Source organism: Myzus persicae, unplaced genomic scaffold (assembly GCF_001856785.1).
Source record: "Myzus persicae strain clone G006 unplaced genomic scaffold, MPER_G0061.0, whole genome shotgun sequence".
NCBI lineage: Eukaryota > Metazoa > Arthropoda > Insecta > Hemiptera > Aphididae > Myzus > Myzus persicae.
In genome coordinates, this window is record NW_019101257.1 from 350,903 (window position 1) to 372,515 (window position 21,613).

The 21,613-nt window shown below is 30.1% G+C and overlaps 1 protein-coding gene across 1 annotated transcript in view; it reads right to left on the bottom strand.

Annotated features, from left to right (window-relative positions):
- Positions 1-3,408: 3,408 nt before the first annotated feature.
- The window catches only part of LOC111028431 (adhesion G protein-coupled receptor E3-like), a 149,662-nt gene continuing 131,457 nt past the window's right edge, over positions 3,409-21,613 (bottom strand). Inside the window, exons 2-4 of the mRNA XM_022307080.1 lie at positions 12,087-12,192; positions 8,851-9,128; positions 3,409-6,289 (exon numbers count right to left, since the gene is read on the bottom strand). Of these exons, the coding sequence (XP_022162772.1) occupies positions 5,797-6,289; positions 8,851-9,128; positions 12,087-12,192 (877 nt within the window). The 3' untranslated portion in view covers positions 3,409-5,796. The remainder of the gene's footprint in view (positions 6,290-8,850; positions 9,129-12,086; positions 12,193-21,613) is intronic.

Below are 21,613 nucleotides of genomic sequence, written 5' to 3' on the forward strand. Positions count from 1 at the left end.
AAGGAAATAAAAATAATCAACTAAAAAAAGCAGGGAGGTGGGTATAACGCTCTGTAGTACTTTAGGTGTTTAGGGAATTGCTGTAATGGGTGTGTTAAATTTGAATTCAATAATAATGCTGTATGCACGAAAAACGATTCTGAGCAAAGATGGTCTGCCAGCCTATAACCAACCTATATAATATTACTAAGTAAATTTTATGAATCATGATATTATTGTGATTAAAGTAAATTATTTTTCTATTAATACCTACTACAACAGGTTAAATCAATGTTTGCCAAAAAATTGCATTTGAAACTGTCGTTGTGTGTATATACAGTATACTGCGTATAATAATGTGTTCTAAAAGGTTCAAGTATACTAACGAGAAATAGTTTTAAATTACAAAAAAATACTTAAACCGTTATTCTTGGTTTTCTTTTTCCGTAACTTTGACCAAATTTGAACTTAAATTAATGTCTGTAAAAAATAATTGTGCTTATATATATTATTTAGATTTTGTGCTTACCGTATGAAATATTTACGAGAATTCTTGTTTTAAATTTTAAAATTTTAGCTAAAAAAATTTAACATTTTATAGTTTCTTAACTACAAAATAATTTTAAAATTGTCGAGATTTTGATAAAAGTTGTCAACACTTGAACTTCAGAAGTTTATAAAAAAATATTGTAGATTTATGCTCATTTTTTTTCTTAATTTCCACCGATAACAACTTATGAGGAATTGTATTACATTTTCAAGTTTTTTGACCGAGCCAAAATATTTCTTTGTCACTCCTGCTTCTGAGGTTTAGTTTCCGATCGTTGAAGAGTTGGAAAGCGGGTGGTAAAGTGGGAATCCCCAAAGTGTCGGGCGGTAAAATGGAAATCCCCAAAAGTACTTGACGTAGGTATCCCCTGAACAACCAGACACTAAAATCTATACCACGGTCCTTGCAGACATAAACTTTTGGTATAACATCTCATATATTTTTATCATAAACTCCTTAGGCCTTACACGGCGCGTTAACATTTTTCTTTCATGAAATTGTTTTCTTAAAATAGTCTGGTTTTTGCAAAGGTCTATGCATTATACCTTTGCAGTGATCGAAGAACGTAGAGATGTGACCAAAAATAGTACGTATGTGTGGCTCGTGTGGGGAGGCTATGTCAGTTTTGGGCGAAATGTCAATCTCCGATGGTGTATCACCTATTCACCTGCAGCAAAACTCATCTGAACCACCATGTTCGGCATTGAACATTACCACTTGGTCACTGGACGGGCGAATTCATGACGCGCCAACGGCATTTCGGTCTGAACATATTCTGCTTTAACGCTGTTATATTCTTCATGATAATAACTTCAGTATAATTGTACGAGAAAAGTATGTAATAAGTTATATTTTTTAGAATATATAACAAATCAAAAAACTATTCGTATGTTAAAGGATTCAATACAATAGTATATCCTAGGATATACACTTCCGAAATACGCGAATTTCTAATGTAACAAATAACATGTCTTAATTTTATAAAATGTATATTATAATTTAGAACCGTATTATTTAACCACCTCGTTTTCGAGAAAATTTGTAGTCTCAACTATATATTTATTTGTTTATTTATATATATTAACGGGCGAATCCCTTTTCAACAATTTAACACAAAACAATTAAAATTTAGATATAGAATCGGATTTTAAATTGAGGTAGGGTTGGTGATATTTTCGGTGTACCGGTATTTAACTACCGAAGTATAACACTATGAACTACTATGTATTTAATTACCGGAAATACCGTGCAACCGGTAGTACCATAGATACCGATTACCGGCTGCAAACAAGTAGCGGACATGGTTACCGGTATAAATATTTAAAATACCGCCACACCTTGTACATGGTGTTTTTGCCTCGTTGTAGGAATAGATATATACTGATATATAATACGATGACTTAGTAGAGACGTATAGTATAATTATTTCAAACACTAAACTGTCCATGACAAAAATATTTCTGTATTTTCTGTATCGGTCGGGATAAATATTATAGTTTATTAATATTTATTGACTCTTTAGTCTTTCTGAGCTCTTTATACTTTATATCCATGAAAAAATTTTTTTCTATTACCCTGTATAAAAAGTTGTTATCTCCGTCAAAAAACTTGAAAATGTAATACATGTGGTTCCTCATTAGTTTTTGTAATAGCTTGATAGAAAACTATTGAGCATACACAGGCACATTTTTTTTATAAGCATTTTAAATTTAAATTTAATTAATTTAAACTTTAAGTTTAAATGTCGACAATATTGATCAAAATCTCGAAAAAATTAAAAAAGTAAAATATTTTGCAGTCTTTAAAAAGAGAAAATTATAATTTAAAATTTAAAAATATTTTTCATAATCATATACTTATTAATTTAAATGCTCAAAGATTTGTAACTCTTAAAATGCAATAGACTAATCAGCTCAGTTAATAATGTTTAAGTGTTAGAAAATAATCGATTGAACTATTTTATTTTTTTGGGGAGAGGTATAATAATAGTTAGACTTCAGTCTAATGTTATTTTTAAACCAAAACAATTCCCCACAGTAAAATTAATTAGTTTATTAACAAATGATTAATTAGAGGTCTCTCTTGGATAGCTATTAGCGAGTCAAAGGTTAAAAAATGTTTATAAAAGCAATTTTTCTGTTTCAAAAAATGTCGTTAATCTAAAATGTTGTATTGATAAAATTGAAATGTTAAATCACTTAAGTACCGAATCACAACCAATAATTTTAACCAGTAAAAAATATACATTTCCAATTTTCCGAGGGTTGAGGACATATTATATGGTATAAACTCCGGAAGGGGCTAAACTCTACATAGTTCCCCTATAGCTAATGATTATAGGATTACTACAAAAGAGCAATAAATAAACGCTATAAATAATATAATTTAAGACTTATTATAGACATACATCATTAATATGGTTTTATTAAGTAAAGTACAGCACTATATAGTGAATCATTTTTAAAAACTCAAATAATGTTTTATATAATTACGATATGATTACATTAATGTTGTATAATAACGAATATCTCTACGTATTATGTAATAAATTTTACAGTGCCATAAATCATAATATCATACAATACAATGTGTATAGCCGTATAGGTATAACTGTAAAAGTAAATAAATGTTTTAGAAAAAAACAAACATTTATTAACAATATTATTATGTATGATATATTATATTAAAATTTATATATAACGAAAACAATAGTTTAACCTATAGGCTATAACTATAAAAAACACTCTTAAATACGCATTACAATTTATATGATAATGTAATTGATAATACAATTTTTTTTTTGTGCGATTTATTCATTTTGGATCATTCATTCTTTTTTCATCTTTTCAATCATAGATACAATTGCAGAATGGAAGTCATATGGACTCAGTTATTAACTCATGAGGGGTTAGGGTATGTTCACTTTGTGATCCAAATGGTTTTTTTTTTTATAAAATTCATAACTGTTATATAGATAGACAAAAGAGTGTAGACAAGTGTTTAGTATGTACATTATTGGGAAAAGCAAAGCAAAGGCAGTTATCCAACGGGTCAGCGGTGTCATGATAGCAAAAAAAGGTATGTACAAATATTATTTTCAGTTTTTAATTTTTAAAATATCAATTATTTACAAAAATATCATGAAATATATTGGTATATTAGATTATACGATTTATTAAATGGCTTGTATTTACTAGACTTTTAACTTTTATAACAAATAACTTGATTCTGTTAACTCAAAATCTAAAATATAGAAGCTAAAATTGTATTTAAAACTCGAAAATAATCAAATCATATTTTGTATTACATTAGTAGAGCATATAACTTGCGTCATACCTAAAGTTTCGTACTTCGAATCAATTTAATGGATTAAAATGTGAGATTCAAAACACTCTAATATGTGCCCGCTGCGTAGGTACAGCTGAATATATAAAATACAATATCAACATCATCCATATAAACTTTCATGTATTTTATGTATGATTATCATTAACATATACTTTGTAGAACTAAAACTAAATCAGATATTTGCACACATATTGTGTTATTGCTCTAGAAGAAGAAAATAATACAGTAACAAATAAAGTTCATAAGTGATGATAAATATATAATAAACCAGGCAGGCTTATAGAGGTAGGTAGGGGCATATCATATAGGTAGTAGTTATATGGATATAATAACGATGATACAACAGTCACTTGTTAGGTTATATTGCAATAGTACCTACATACAATATGTTTATAAATAGTATTAATGTACTATAATATAATATATATGCAAGTAATTGAAAAATACTGTTAACTTTCATTCATAATTAGGATTTGATTCGACTGAAATAAAATGAATACAACTTAAATAGTATATGCGTACAACGCATTATAAATAAAGTCGGAAAACTGAAAAGGGCTTAGCTATATAATATATAGCATGATCACTGATCTCAATCGCAAACTACGATATTGTCGATATTAGCCGAATTCCTGATATTACTGCAGGTCGCGATAATATTAAAGTAATATTATGTTATAAATGTTATAATGTAATATACTATCGTGACATAAATCTAAGGCCTGGTTGTCGACGACTTTAACGTTTTATATCGAAATTCAAAATGCTTTGTACCTACGTTGTTCCTATACGAAGATAGTTTTGGTGATCGCTTTAGTGACAAGAATCTCACATTGAGTTTTATTTTCAAATTATAAGACATTTTTTCACATTTTGTATGTTATATTTTTGGTGCTATATGTACACACCTATCGGCTATCGGCTCTGCATATTCTGATTTTTTATACAACTCATACCTACCTACAAATATATAAAATACAGTGTGGTCATCAAACTTCATTATTGCTGTATTATTATAACGGCCATAATTAAATTCATTACTTTATTTCACTTTATTTGTAGATAGGTAGGTACTATAACTACTGCTATTACCTATGTAAATGTAATACTTATAATATTATGGTCGGTGCGCAAACAATAACGCTGAATGTTCTACGTATAGTTCTCATTATCAATATTATGCAAATGGTCGATATAATATTATTTCTCAATAATGTATTAATTTAGAAGTGATGATCTTTTTGATTTATAAAATTTTAATATTCTATACAACATAATATCATATTAATATATTATGAAGATTTAATTTTTTGTTTTAAATTTTTGTAGGATATTGTCGTCAATCAATATACTCGTACCTATTCGGGACATAAGTCATAAATCTTTATGTGCTACATAATATTAAGAGACATTTACTAAAATATTGACTCGACAGTATAGTTTTCGTAAAACATGAACGTACCTACCATAATATTATAATATTGTACATTTTATTAATATTACGCACACGCAAACGCACACACGTCTTGGCGACAAATACTATTCTCCAATTTCACCGAATTATTTCCGATGGCCATGGCCGTGTGCAACGATATTACAAACTTAATCAAGTTGCGGGGGCATCGAACGTGGGTCTGGTGTACGGCCGATCGGTGGCGGGTGTGGGTGTATTGGTTAATACTTGAATACATAATAATATAATAGTAATAATGATAATATAATAATACATAATAATATGCGCATTGAGACTCGTTTCGCTGTCGGGTCCCTCCCTCCCTCCCTCCTACCAAACCATCACAGCCGCCCATGTCTGTGCGCTCATCGGGTGACGCACGACCGCGGCGGAGAAGGCCGTGGCCGGATGGTAGAAGTTGCGTAGTCCTGTTGTGTTCGTCCGGGTCGCCGTCCGCCGTGACGTTCTAGACGGGCAGCGGGACGGGGTCCCACGTGAGGTTCTGCAGGTACGTCGTGTCGCTGATGTCATTGTCGCGTTTGTCGAACAGCGCCGTCGCGCTGCCGTTGCGTGGCCGCCGGCGCCGCCGCCGGGCGAACGACCGCGTGTAGATCTTCAGCACTTGACAGTTGCACGTGACGGCCAGCGCGACCAGTATGCCCTGCAGCGAGTGGCCCACGTTGTACGCGATCCACGCCACCGGGTCCGATGCCGGCGACCCGTTCCTGGCCACGTAACCGAACACGTTCACCGCGAACAGCAGCGTGGCGATCTTCACGTACAGGTGCAGCTGCAGCGTGCGCTTTCGGTGCATCTTCAGCCGGGTCTTCTTGTCCACCTGCAGCCCGACCGTGGCCCGGGCGGTCAGCCAGCTCCGGATCAGCGAGTCCACGATGGCCGCGAAACAGCACAGCGCCGGCACGGCGAACGTCACGTTGTAGATTGTCTTTTCGAAAAACCTGCAACACGAGTGCCCGCGGTGGTGTTATGCATCATTATAGTTATTGTCATTATTATTTTTTTCAATATTATTAGTTTATTGTTGTTGTGTCTGATGCGCTAGCTGACGTCGTCTCATGTGCCTATCATGCAGGCAATCACACTCCGACAGCGCATGTCTGACGTGTACAAACCATTTATAATTGGATAATAAAACCGCGAACAGAAACAAATAAAACATTTTATAGTTCTTTGGTATTTATTTACTATGTTTACGGTGGAGTATGTCCAGAAAGTGTCACCCTTATTATGTCCGTCGAAAATTAATCCATCTAAATGCAATTTTATTGTAATGATATTACATATATTATTTTAATGCCATTAAATTGGAATTTTTTTTATAGGTAGTCTTAAAGATAACGGTTTTTTTTGTTTTGTTGTTAAAGCGTTATAAAGCCCTGCTATATTATATAGTTTCGAAATATTTAACTACAGAGTTGTTTTAACCCGCCTCTGCTCGTGACTAAATGTTGCCCCTTATAGCCAGTCACTAGCAGGCAGCTTAAAAGCAATTATATATCTCAGTTCACGAAGTACGCCAATCACAAGGTGATAACAACCAGAGGCGTAGCAACCGATCTGATAACACTGGACGGCTGCCAGTCATCGTGATAGTCCGAGCTCAACACTCAATCACTTTCGCCTATGGGCGGCACCTGCACCTGCAATGGATGAGACCATGTCTCATAGGCTCAGTTTGGGGGGGGGGGGTGCTTAGCACCCCCAATTTTGAATTAGCCCCCCCAATATTTTTCATATTTATTTTCATTTTATTAGTCATTATGCAGGTATTCACAACTATAAGATAATATGAAAAAAAATAAATGGGGTTCAGCACCCCCACCTTTTTTATTGAAATTGCGCCCCTGCCATGTCTTTAGTGTGTATCACGAAAACCGGTCAGTACACTCGCGGTTCACCAAAGGACCCACACTTATAATACTGGGCACAGGCTACTACCAACGGCAACGGGATACTTGGCTTACATAACAAAACAATTACAATTTAGTGTATCTACTCAAAGCTTTACAACTTACGGGAACAGCTATAGCTAAAAATAAAATGTCAAAGTACAATAAAATTATCCATACTCTCGTGAACTTATATCTGTGGGTCATTTCACAGGGATGAGTTAGTGATTTGTTGGGGTTTTTCTCGGTTTGATATTTTGCCTGGATTTTTCTATAACCTTTTTCGATAGTCATTTTTTTTCGACTACCTACGAGCATACACTGAAGGTTCTGCACTATCGCTGCTATAAAAACAGTCTGCCGGCTGCCCGAGTATTAATTTTTATCATTATCTTTTTCGTTATTTGAGTAATTGATGTGGTTTTCTTTATCTAAAAACACGTATTCTTGTTATCTTTAAAATAAACTCGCAAGCCGACTTGTGAGCTCCACAAGTCATCTAATGCCCTGCCGCGCGAGAACCATGCGACATTGAGTCACACTTCAGGGCTGGTGCATTCAATTTTTAAATTCTTGTTTTTTTATCATACATTTCAATTTATTTTTCTTAGTTATCAGTCTTTTAAAACCGACTTAAACATTCATTTATAACTGACCCAATGGTCCCAGTGTGGTCTCAAAAACTGAATCTCTAAAATTGTCCTTCTTTCCGACACAACCATTTTGTGCATTCAATTTTTAAATTCCGTAATATGTATATTTGTAAAATTTCTTTGGAATAACGTTCTGACTAGGTGGTCGGTCGTATTAGTACGACGGACCTAGCTTGCGGATGGCAAAGTTCCAGTAACTTCCACGTTCCACCTGGCGGGCGTCTGATGGGGCGCCTGCCTGGTGTGCAGCTATTATAGTCTGCCAATACCTCTAGTTCGAACCCGGATCCGATTACTCGGTGGCGTCAACGTCGCGGAAGACATGCAAATCTATTCGAATATATTTGATTGCTCATTTGTGTTTTACATGTTTTACCAACCTAGCAAAATTTCAATCTACAATTATCGATTTTTGATTTTACTGGAAATAGTACCAAAAAAAATTTGAACCATTTAGTAAACCGTGTACGAGAATACATAGCAATACAATATTTATCCAAAAACGTTCACCTCATATACATAGGCGCTATATACTATAATGTAATGTAATTATTCATGTCAGTTGGATACTTGGACTACTTGGGTATTTATTTTTTCTCGAATAGAAGACTGTCCACGGTCATCAGTATCGTTAATTTTGCTGTTCGTATTGCTGTCAATAATAATATTCAAAAATAATAGTTATCTCACACTAAAAATTGATTAATAATAATAATAATAATAATAAACTTTTAATGGTAATATTAATATGTACATTTAATATTTGGACTTCATTGAGGAAAATAATAATATACATAAATAAAAATGTTTTATATATTATTTCAAACTGAAAATCATCAATTGCAAGCAAAATGAAACATTTGCTCACCTACTCACCAGTAACATTTCAGAGAGAAAATTTCTCCCCTTGCGTAATATGAATATTTTAACTTTTAATACATTAATATATGTACTGACCAACAGTTGTACGGGTTGAGGTTGTCGATGGTCTGGTGGTTCACTGTCACTCTCATCACGCTAGCTGCTATCACTGACAATGAGGGTACGCCCCAAGCGAACAAACTATACTTGACGAACCTTGAAATAAGCACATTCACCGGCTCCGGTCGAGGGTTGAGATTCACATTGTTGCGGAACGTTATCAACATATCGTAGGTCATCACACACAGCCAACTGATAATGGCCAAGCGGAGGTAGTGTATTCCAAACGCCAGACACAGACAGAGATTATCTTCCTGGTAACATACATATTATTATATTACAAATTACAATAAAATTAAAGTCGTTATAACGGCGAATATTATTTATTATTAATCAGACTGATACATTTGTGGTCTTGTGAATGGTAGGTATAGCTCGATTTCGGCCCGGAAAAAATATAAAATGAAAAAGTGGCATACTTCTTAATTTCAATTTTTATTTTACAGTTTACTACAACAAGGTTTTAGAGTATCAGATTTCATTCACTATAAAATGATAAATTCATTAATTTTAAACGCGAAAAATCCTCATGCCTCGCCGTCTTTTTTGTGTAGCTTTATTAAGAGTTTAATGCAATATAGTCAAAGCCGTAAACTAGTTCGATTCAAGTGAGAAGCAATAAGCGATTAGCAATACTGCAATAGTATGTAGTAGGTATAATGTAGGAGTAGGTAGTTGCTACTTTTGTAATTAAGATAGCTGTTTCAAAATTATTTAATATTGATTCTCTGTATATTGTTATATACTATATTACTATAATACTACGTTGACTGACAAAATAATTATTAATTGTACGTTTTTAAGAGAACACCACACCCGCGTGTGTTGTCTCTGTCTTCCAAACGCGTAACATACTAACATAGGAAATTGTACGTTCTGGATAATAAATTTAACTCTGTTATGATTAATATTGAAGCCAATTGACCCAATATAAAATTTAGAAATAAAAATATTATCTAGAGAACCTCTTTGATTTTTTTTCTATTTTGATTTTAAAACATGTTATGAGTATATCTTAAAACTGCAAAGACTGAGACACATACGGGTGTGGCGTCCTCTTAATGGAATACATTTCATTGTTGTGTTTCACACAACAGTTTCATTCTTCAACAATTGCCAATACTTATAACACTTATTATAAGTTATAACACTCTAGTGAAAAGCTTGTATACGAAGTGAATAGGAAAGCAAACGGGGTTGAAAATTGAAATATATTTGTTCTTTTTATCCGGATGCAAGTTTTCAGGTTGGAATTATTCAGGGACAGCGTTATGCTGTAATATACATGCATTCACATAACTATAGCACTAGGTCAAAACAAAAATTTAACTTAAGTAGGTTATAAGTGTTCCTATTTGTACTACAGTTCCAAAAATCTAATTTTTTAAGGCATTTCCTTTTTGCGTAGATACAATATTAAAATTGATAACTTCAGTAGTTATATATGGAATTTAAAAAACATATTAATAATATATTTAAAAAATAATGAATTTTATTATTATTTCAGTTCATTTAAATTTAAATTTTACTTTTTATTTATATTGTTATAGAAGTACATTCAAAATTTCTCTTTTTCTATTTATTGTTTTGATATTTGTCATTACTGGATATTGAACTCATTCCTACTATTTACAAGCTCTGCTTTTTGGTTGGGTTTTGCTGCTTAATTTTAGGTTATATACATATGTATATATATGTTGTATTATACTTTATCCTATGACAAAAATAAAGGCATAATACTATTATTTTTATATTATTCATATAGAAATTAACTTTCCTGATTATAATATATAATATGCAGTGAAAGTAGTATAAAAAAAGGGGTAAGAGTCCTAAAAACTGATAATATACGTGACACAAAAATATATACCGATTATATACCACAAAACATACGCATTCATAGGATTCAATACAATTGACCCTCCACCCCCACCCACCCACAAAAAAAAAAAAATTGGAGCCTATTGAGCCTATGGAAAGAAGATAGATAATAATATGTTATTTAAATACAATGTAATTTTTTGTGGGTGCTATTTTTTTAAAACGTTCGATTTAATCCATGATATTTATTATTATTTGCTATTATGTACGTAAGTATGTAGGTATCATTATCATTCACGAACATATTTTTTTTTTTTTATTAATTGTTTATGGCATCAACTACGTGGTTATTAGCCAGCGTTACATGTTTAAATTTACATTAATTGCTTACATACTATCTTAATTTCTACTAGTTACCTATATATTTACAAATTTATTTTAACTAAAGTACAAATATTTAAATCAGTTGACGCAGTTTTGTTGAGTTGACGAAATTGAAGAGTGTTTTGGTCGTCTCAGGAGTGGGTGCTAGCATCTCGTATAGTGTCTCAGGAAGTTTTAGCTCAATGCGCCTTTCAACGAACATATTTATACTTATGTTTCGAGGAAAACCTACCTTACTTAAATGATAAACTAAATAGGTTAGGATGTACACGTGTACAAAATACGCTTTCTTTGAAACTTATAAAAAGTTATTATTTATACGCGCAGTTAGTTTGACTGGCAAGTATTTTCTCAACAAAACTAGGTATTTAAATTATTCATTTTCATTTAACGGTTTCAACTGAATTTCTCATTTCTATTAAGTGTTTTACCAAAAAAAGATTCAAACATTTTTTTTTAAATTGAATCAAAGCACAAACATCATTGTAAAAGTGTTTAGTTTGTTTTTTCTTAGTTTTTACATCAATGCGTATTTTTCTTTTTTTATATGTGTGTGTGTGTGTGTGTGTGTGTGTGTGTGTGTGTGTGTGTGAAAGTGAACCAGAACCAATATGTACCAATGACGTTTAATTGCTTTAGAAGTTGAGCTGGATTTCACAAAATAAAAAAAAATGAAAACCTTATAAAATAATTTATTTTGTTTAAATGTCGAAAACTCTAAAAATATTTGAAAACAATAATACAATATTTCTATAGATTATATTCATATAAAAAAAAAAACTTCTTGTTTCGATCGATCTATGATAGGTCATGTCATATTATACAGATGTATAAATTTGAACTACTGATTAATATTGTTATCTCAAAAGGTATTATAATATTGATGCGTGCTGTAATATATATTTTTTTAAATAAAATTAATGAATTATTTTATTAATAAAAATTATCTCAGTGTTATGTCAATAGTTATAAATAGATTATTAGTTAACTACCGTAAAATGTATTACCTGAACTCCTCCGACTCCAACTACATAAAACAGCTGTGTTAAAAACATATTTGCTAGCATGTACATTAATGCAGTGCCAGACATTGTCCTCAGATCGGAAAACAAACTGAAAACAAACAAAAATAAGAAATAATATTATTAAACAGTTAACAATATAATATTATTATTGTTTTTTTTTAAAAATTGTATACAGTCTGAAGACATCTACATCACAGTTGTAATAATGAGGTGTATCTATGATACCTAACGTCAAAAATATTCTGCTGCAGTTTGCAGTTATGCACTTTCCTTTAAGACAACCTTTATATTTAGGCCGCAGCTGCTGTAGTGCTATATATCACGGATGGACGAGAACGGAGAGGAATGGGTGGGCAGCGAAAAGGTGACAAAGTACCATTTGTTAAGGTGACATTTCTGTGTTGACAGAGATATTTTCTACAGTTGTACGGTATACGTCATGGTTGTCATCATTATTGCCTTGTCCTTGCTAAGTCTTTATTTAGTCTTCTACGTTTTCGTTCGGTTCATTTCACTTCACCCCTGCCCATCATGTTGGACTTCGACATTTTTATATGTCACTGCTGTTATAGTACGTAATAATTTATCGCAGGTTTTAGTACTAATATAAATATAGTAAATATATCAGTTTAATAATTAATAAATCAACGAAATGTTGTGCGAAGTTGTGTGGGAGGCGGGGAGTAGGTTAGTAGGTTGAGGAGATAATGATAAGTTATTATTGATAAAAAACTTGTTCTAGATAATATGAAATACCTATCAATGTCGGGTGGATAAAACGTCAAACGGTTTTAAATTTTTAAAAACATATGTATTATGCCAAAATAAAACAATGTTTCTAAAGTAAATGAATAGGTTTTAAATTCGGGTAAAAATTCAAGCACAGTTATATAAAAGTATAGGTACTACAAGGTACATTAATATAACTTATAAGTATTTGCTTACAATAGAAATACATACGTACTAGTAACGCCAACTTAATATCTATATTTCATATACGCCGTAGTTAAGTAGGTATAATACGAAATTTTGAAATATATTAAAAATTACATTATTGTACACCATTTGTTTGAATATAACTACTACTGTTATTAGATAAATTTCAGATTTGAAAAGATATAGGTAAATCATTAGCTTTTAAGGAAAAACAACATATTATTATGCACAGGCCATTGAAAAACAGCCTATTTTGAATATATCGATCATCGTATTCTTGCGTTGTGATGGAGTTATTACCGGTTATGATTTGCACTTAATGTTTTTAATTAACGTGTATTAATAAGCTTTTCCCAATGTTTTTATTTATCCACCCACTCGCCAACTGTAGGACCTAGTTGGAGAATATTCCGGGCGGGAAAGTCAATATTAGTGGTTATCATGGTTATCTGTAATTCAAACCACGAGTATGGGTTTTTTAAAAATATTTTTATTTGAAAACAAGTACATAAATGTCAACAAAAAATAATAAATTACCAATTACCTATTTGTTGAAAAAACCAAACAATGATGTGGAATCAGATACACTGAATTTTAGTTCAGAATAATATACCTACGGTCGCTATCTGTTCATATTTTTCTCAATTTGAACAATTTTTTAAAATTCGACAAATCAAATATTGTTATTCTTTTTACTGTCATAGTGCCATAATATGAATGGCACCCGAGGGAATTTGTACCGGACAGTCAACCAGTACATATCAATAATACAGCATTTTTTTTAGTTACTATAGTGTTGTTGTACTTGATCCATATATTTAAGCGTACAAATGTACATTTGGTAAATACCTTACATAGATTTTACTTACATGAAAATAAATATGCATTGGCCCTATTAACCCACCTATACGTTAACATTTTGATTTTGCTTTGCCAATGTTTATTAATTTTTTGTAAAAAACTATAAAGTTTAGACTATAATTATTAATAAGTACAGTATATTAGTAGAACGACTAGGTTAGGTAATGTGAAATAATGAAATAATAATAATAATAATAATTATTATTTTAATGTAAAACCGCGTTGTGTATTATAGCGAGGCTGTTGATGAGATTTAAAAGGAGCTAGAATAATAATTGTATAATATTCTTCAGTAAAACTATTGCGATTGAAGATGAACTACACTTTATGATAACTTTGACCAATTTTTGTTTTAGTTTTGATGTATTTTTAGATCAATAACTATGTGTGTGGTACTGTGGTGTATTGGATATTGATGATAACATTTTCTATTTTGTTAAGTCGAATTGAAAGTTAAAGCTATAGGTTTTACCAGTGAATGTGTACGATATATGATATCAGTTGATATATTCGTTTTTATAATTTTAATTATAGAGTAGTAGAACTATGTACAATGTGTTATTGTTAACGTTATCGTGTAAAAATAAATTAGAGAGTTTATGTTGGGTTATCTCTATTATTGAAAAGTAAGATAATTATGTACCTATTATGTACAAAATAATTATATTATTAAAAATACTTTTGTTTTGGCAGTAAATATTAGTTTAAGTTACCAAATTTACTTATTTTAATTATTCTTTTATTTAAATATAATACAATTTTAAAAATATACATTAAGACAAAAGTATAAAAACAAAAAAAAGTGGTCATAATAAATTGGCTATAGAATTTAGTACAAAGATGCAATGCTTTTTTAAACACTAGTTTGTTGAGGTGGTATGGAACGAAAGAAGGGATGCCTATGTGTGGTCAGGGAAGAAAATGGTTCGAAATTTAAAATTGATTTTAGAGAGTATAGGTAAGATGAACCGATTGCCAATGTAATAGGCCCGAATAACAAATAACAGATGTTATTTGTATGTTTAGTTACATTTAATTTCATAATATACAAAAAGTGATGATTAAAATATCATTATTAACTGAATTCAAAGACAAATACAACTGATTATTATACCATCTTTCAATCATTTTGAATTTAAAACTTAGGCTTTTTAATAATACCTTTTAAATCATATTAACATTGGATAGTTTTGTAAATTTTTTATAGGAATTGATTGACGTTCAAATGTTGTTGTTTTGTATAGTTCTTTAAACATTGTTAAAATTCCATCAATTACAAAAGCGAACACCACCACTACTTTTCTATATGCATACTTTATAATGAAATCGATTTTTATTTATAAATAATTAATACATACATCTTAATATTTACTTTCCATAGTTGATCGTAAAATAAATTATGATTAGGTACTGATTTTTTAAATATATAGAGTATGACAAGAATATTTAATAATAGCTATATTACTATTTCACATTAAGTTATATTGAATTTTTGTAAACTCTTGTGTGCATTTTGCCGCTAAGTATTGCATTTAAAAATGAAACGTAGTAATTTCGGATGACCGCCAAAAATGTTATCATAATTGTATATTTTAATGTAAATATAGACGTGTGCGTATTTTCGTAGGGCATTTAATAATAATAATAAAAATTGATCTTTGATCTGGTTTAAGAATGATAATCTTGGTAAGGTGAAATACTGAAATGGTAATGTTGATTATTGAATGAAACCTAACGATGAAAATTAGAAGCTATATGTACCTAATATCCTCCCTCGTTGTCGTATAGATAACTTTTAAGTTAAATATATTAATATCTTATAAAATATTCAAAACTTTGAGTTTGTGTAAACATTTTTTTTTATAAACGAATTTCACTTTCGTTTCAAATGTAAATTACAAAGGTTGTTTTGTCCATTTTAGTGTGTCTACGGGGTCAAATAGTAGGGTTTTAATAATTTCGTTTTCGCATTTGAAATAAAGTATTTTAAATATTTGTGTTTCTATAAGAACCTAACGTTTGCACCGCTCCTTACATAAATTCGTTTGAATACATTAAAAAACAATTTTTGTTGGATACAAAAAGTCAGAGAATTAAAACTAAGGTCATACGGGTTTTACAATTTATCCAATATAAAGCGCATAATATTTTACCGTACTTATTAAAATATCTAAAATGCAAGTAATATTTTTTTATTCCCGCTTAAACTTTATATTTACGAAATTGGATACTCAAACTAATGTTCCTTAAACGATGTTAGTTATTTTGTTGAAATACAAAAAAAATATTTATCGTAGAGATTTGAAACTTTTCTTGATTACCTCACTATATATAATAATAATAATAATAATAATAATAATAATAATAATAATAATAATAATATTATAATATTATCAAAATATAAACTTACTTTAAGCTATTAATATTTGATATTTTTGAATTTTTTTTGAACGACTAAACACTTACAAACGTAATGCAGGATTTCTCATAGATTGTTCTTAGAGAAACTTTAGAATATCAGAAATACTAAGGATACCTACTTATGGATTCTTTTTTATAGACATTAAAAGATTAAAAGTTCTAATTTTGTCAAAATTTAAACTGAAAATAACGATTTTATTTATTATGCTGTAATTCAAATGAAATAAAGTAGGGACTCGAGCTTTTTAACATATTATTGTTATTTCCTACACGCAATGATATTTTCAAAACATACAGACTAATTGTAAGCTTTATATTTTCTACGAGGACACAATATCCATTGTATGGAATGACCTACTCAACGACGATAGGCATACGTCTTGACTTGGACCACAGTAGTAGCAATACATAGTACAATATGCACGAGCGCTGCGGCGACCCGTTGACAATCCGATCAACCACCGTGACGGGGCACAAACAGAGCGGCTCTGAGGACTCTCCCACCTTACCAGACCAGGGGAGGGGATAGGTCAGGCCGGCGCCGAGCTGGCTGCCGCGTACGGTCCATAGACAGGAAGAGTAAAGAATAAAGAAAGGAAAGGCCTCTCTTTCTTACCTATTAAATCGTACTGTAAATACAGTGCACGCGTCTTGTAGCCTCACCGCACCCGGTTTTCCCATCGCACCACAAAGTGTTAGAATTACAATAAATACAATAAATTACAATAATTACAATAACAAATTGTGTTCCTATTTCTTTTTTTCTCTGTTTCACCGTATACATCACGAAGTGTACATTCAACTATAATTTGTGTTTTTTTTTGGTTTCTAACTCTCACCTAGTATCAGTATTATGAAGTCATTGTTACAGAATAGGCCACCTGCACTCTCATCCATATGATTGTAGTTCATACATACAAAAAAAGTGAGAAATAAACTCCTGTTTGTGCATCGCAAATCATGTGGTGTTTTGACTTTTCTCTAATCTCGCACATCGAGTCATCTCGTCCACACATCATATAGGTAGACGGGGCTACAACTGTAAGATCGCAACTCATTACAGCTGCTCTATGTCACACTGAAGACCTATTATACAGCAGAACGACTTCCCTGTTTTTATTTTTTATGTTTGATGATCATATTATCCAACTTGTCCCTCGAAGGCATTTTATTTTCAAGCGTTTTAGTTATAGGTACGATATATTAAATTACGTAATTTTATTTTATTTTATAATCTCTAGAGAAAAAATGCACTGAACTGTGTAAAATACAACAGCAGCCCTTTGTTATTAATTTATTATTATAAAAATATAATAACAAAATTCCACAATAGTTTAAATTTTTTTTTGTACCAACGATGGATAATAATATTAGGATATTGTGTATATTTTATATCATGAAAACTTAATATAGTTAATAAATAAAAATGTATTGAAAACAATTCAACCTTTTTAACGAAATGAATGTTGAAAAAACAATCCTTTTAAAATTTTCCGAGTATCAATTTCTTAAACAGCTACAAGTATGTAATTTCTCATTTTATATATATTATTACATTTTATTTATATCATCTATAAATTTATGAGGTTGCTGTTTGTTTTTAATACGAAGTTTCAAGGTGAACCTTTGATTAAATTGAAATTCGAGATCTCATTGTAGCGGTACGGTATATGTCTTCTGTATTGGCAGTACCGCCGGGCTGGCGGTAAATTGTGTCCAGACTCATATTTTACTACCACCACTGTAGTGCGTGGGGACCTTAACACTGGATAATACTGGGATTAAGTTAGCAATATTGTTGGACAAGGATCTTTATGTAAGGTAAAAATGACATTTGAAGATTTTTCATTGTTTACTTTTATTCTCAATGAATGAAAGCTAATAAGATTGTTAGAATATTCAGATTGTCTGTGTGTTGTGATTAGGTTAATAACTAACTATTAGTATTTTAATAAACAAAATGGTATACATAATGCATATTGTCATTCACAGAAAAATAATAAATTTAATTATTATGAAATTCAAATTATTGTAAAGAAAATTAATAAAGACATTGCTTGATAAATAAAGTAATGTAGGAAATTAGAGTGGATATTAAGGTTTCAAAATTATCAAAGAATGAGGAGAGGGATCGGAGAGGAATTGACTGGAAAATGGGAAATGAGTTTTGATTTTGAATCTCTCCATTCATAAGTTAAATTTTAGTAAGAGTAAGAGCCGAGACTTAATATTTACCTTAACATTTAATAGCACATCATAATTCTTACATAAAAAGTAAAAATGTGTTGGTAAATAAAGTCCCGATTGTACATCACTCAAGTAAGTAAGCTTAAATAATTATATTATGTATATAATAATGTATAAATAGATTTTAATGCATGATATTGTTATAAAAATATAAATAAAAGTATAGAACACATTTTACTTTCTGAATAAATGTATATTTATGTGTTTAATGTTATACAATGAAAATGTATTTGTTATTTCAAATGCTTTTAGGTTTTCAATTGACTGCTTTAAAATTAACATTTATATTGGCAGAATGACGTATTTTTTTATCGTTTTCACGAAATTGACATTTTTGGCCACTTCAAAAACAAAAACCCTATTTCAAAGTTAATTCCCGATTTTCGAAACCTTAAAAGAACTTTTTTGCTCTAAACGTGGGCGTTCGATTTTATCTCGACTATCAAAGTTAGTGGATTAACGGACAAACGAAATGTTACGCCTCACTAACATCATAGTATATAATCAAGAATTTTTAAAATTGAACAGATGTGGTATCTGTTGGATTAATTTGATCTCAACTTATAGCGGATGGTAAAGATCGAGTTCAACTTACTTGACATCAGGAAATTCGGACCGTAGACTGTAAGTTTGTGAGAAAAGTCTTAGACTTCACATCACTAATTGCCGTTTAAATTAAAGCCTTGAATCGCTGTCATCGTAAACGAAGAAAATGTATATTATGATTAAGTTAAAAAATGTCTATAATAATATAATATTACACTAGCATAAAGTCTATGATTTTCATCCACATTACTTCAATAAATTGTTATATACCATAAACATTGATTGGCTTAAAGAATAATTGAAACCACTTACACGATTGTTTTTAGTCGTCTTGTCAGTAAAATGATAATACTTCGTCGAATTCAAAAGGCCGAGATGAAAAAAACTCATAACAACAATATTTTTCGACTCCTTTTGTTAATGTTATGTATTTGAAGTTAGTAAGTATCTACTTTTTCAAATTTTATCATTGTTCTTAGTAATAATTAGTAGAACAATCAACAAGCGTTGTTTACATTTCAACGGGTTAAAATGTTTGTTTGAGGAATGGTAATTTCTGTATGTTTAGCTTTAAGTGTAAAAGCTAGTTACCAGGAACTTACAGGTAATGATTATACACACTTCCTATAATGTATAAATTATTAAACAATTATATTATGTAGGTTTTTATTATTATTTTAGTAATTTTTATTTCCTGTAATAATATGTGTATATACTGTTTGATTTGAACTATATCATATTTATAACATATAATACTCGTGAAGTTGATTGGATTTCTAGGTCTATCATCCCAACTTAATTTTATGATTAAAAATGACATATTTACTTAAAACTTAAATAAAATGTGTGTTTTTGGACATATCATCGAAATTCATGTTAAGCGAAAGTTTTACTAAAAATGAGTTTCTTAACTTTATTTACTGATAAATCTTACAATTTTCGTTTTAACCAATTCAACACTATTGGTTAAATAAACCACATTTACTTGATATTGTATATATTTTAGTGATTAAAATACTTATGTGTCTGCCACTATAGTAATACTCCAGCAAAAAAACATTTTATTTGGTATATCTGCAAAAAAATAAACTTTCTTAGTACTACTGGCGTTAAAACTTTTAGTATTTTATAGTTTCAAGCAGTATATGTGAAATTTCTCTACAGTTTTCTATCTTAAAAAAGTGTATGTAAAAGTGAACTAAAATGCAATGTCCAAATTGAGTTGCTATACTCTGAGAACTGAACAAATCATATAACAAATTAATAAATATTAAATTGAATCCTTTCTTATAATACAATTTATGCAATTGTAATATATCATCACTACATCTTATATTTTACACTTAGAAAAACAGTATTTTGAAATCATATCTGTACACATTGTTATTACAATAATGATATTTGTAAATCAACATAGAAAACGGATATATTATACACATTTGGAAACTTACCTAACTAGGATTTGTATTTGAATCCTGATCAGAGATTGGATTAAAATTATTTGGAATCGGTAAATGTATAGACAATAGCATGATAATTTATCTTTGTGGCTTATTGTGATAGTTAGGTATCTCAAATTGACAAGAGAATTTATGGTGCGAAGAAAAAATAAAGATAAATCCTTAGATCATAGAGTAATCTTTTCGCGTAAAATACGTGGTTTTTATATTGTATGATGTACTATAATACAGCTGATGTGTAAAAGATAATATAATGGTATCTTTTAAAAATACTTTGGGAAAAGGTTTTTTGAAATGCTTAGTGTTCAAACAACAAATAAAATTTAAAATGCCTTCTGAAAACAAACATAATATATTAACGATACGGTATTATTGTATTAAGACAGTTTAAATATCATTCCAAATTGTTCGTTTGATAATTATTATTTATTGTTATTATTTAATATGTATACTTAAGATATGTGAAATAAAAAAAAATGGTATATTTTTTGATTATTTTGTTTTATTAGGAATTTAATCAATTATTTAATTGTTTTTTTTATTGTTTTGACATAAAAAAGTTATACCAGAACTTTTAAATAACATTGCAAATTCATGATAAGAGTAAGAGAAATATTAAAATAATAAGATAAATAATAATTTGTTGTGAGGTACAAACTATTTTAATAACATTATTTGTTTAAAGTCTGAGATGTTGTTGCGAGACGTGACGATGCTACCAGTTTCTTAATGATGTATTTTAGAAAACAATTTTTGTTTACAAAGACACACAACTTTTTAAAATTTTTTCCTATATCATTATTTTCTATACTTAGCTCAATAAACTTTTTAAAAATCTTATAATATTACACTTTTAGTTTGTCTGTAAATATTAATTATAGTTTTAGTAGGTATTTAATTTATATCAGTAATAATTAACAAACTAAAAAATACGTAGTTTTAATATTTAAAATAAATTACTGCCGGAGAATGTTAGAAGAGTTGTTTAGCTATTACGCTAAGTTTTTTTATTCTACAGCGAAAGCAAAATTTGAGTTT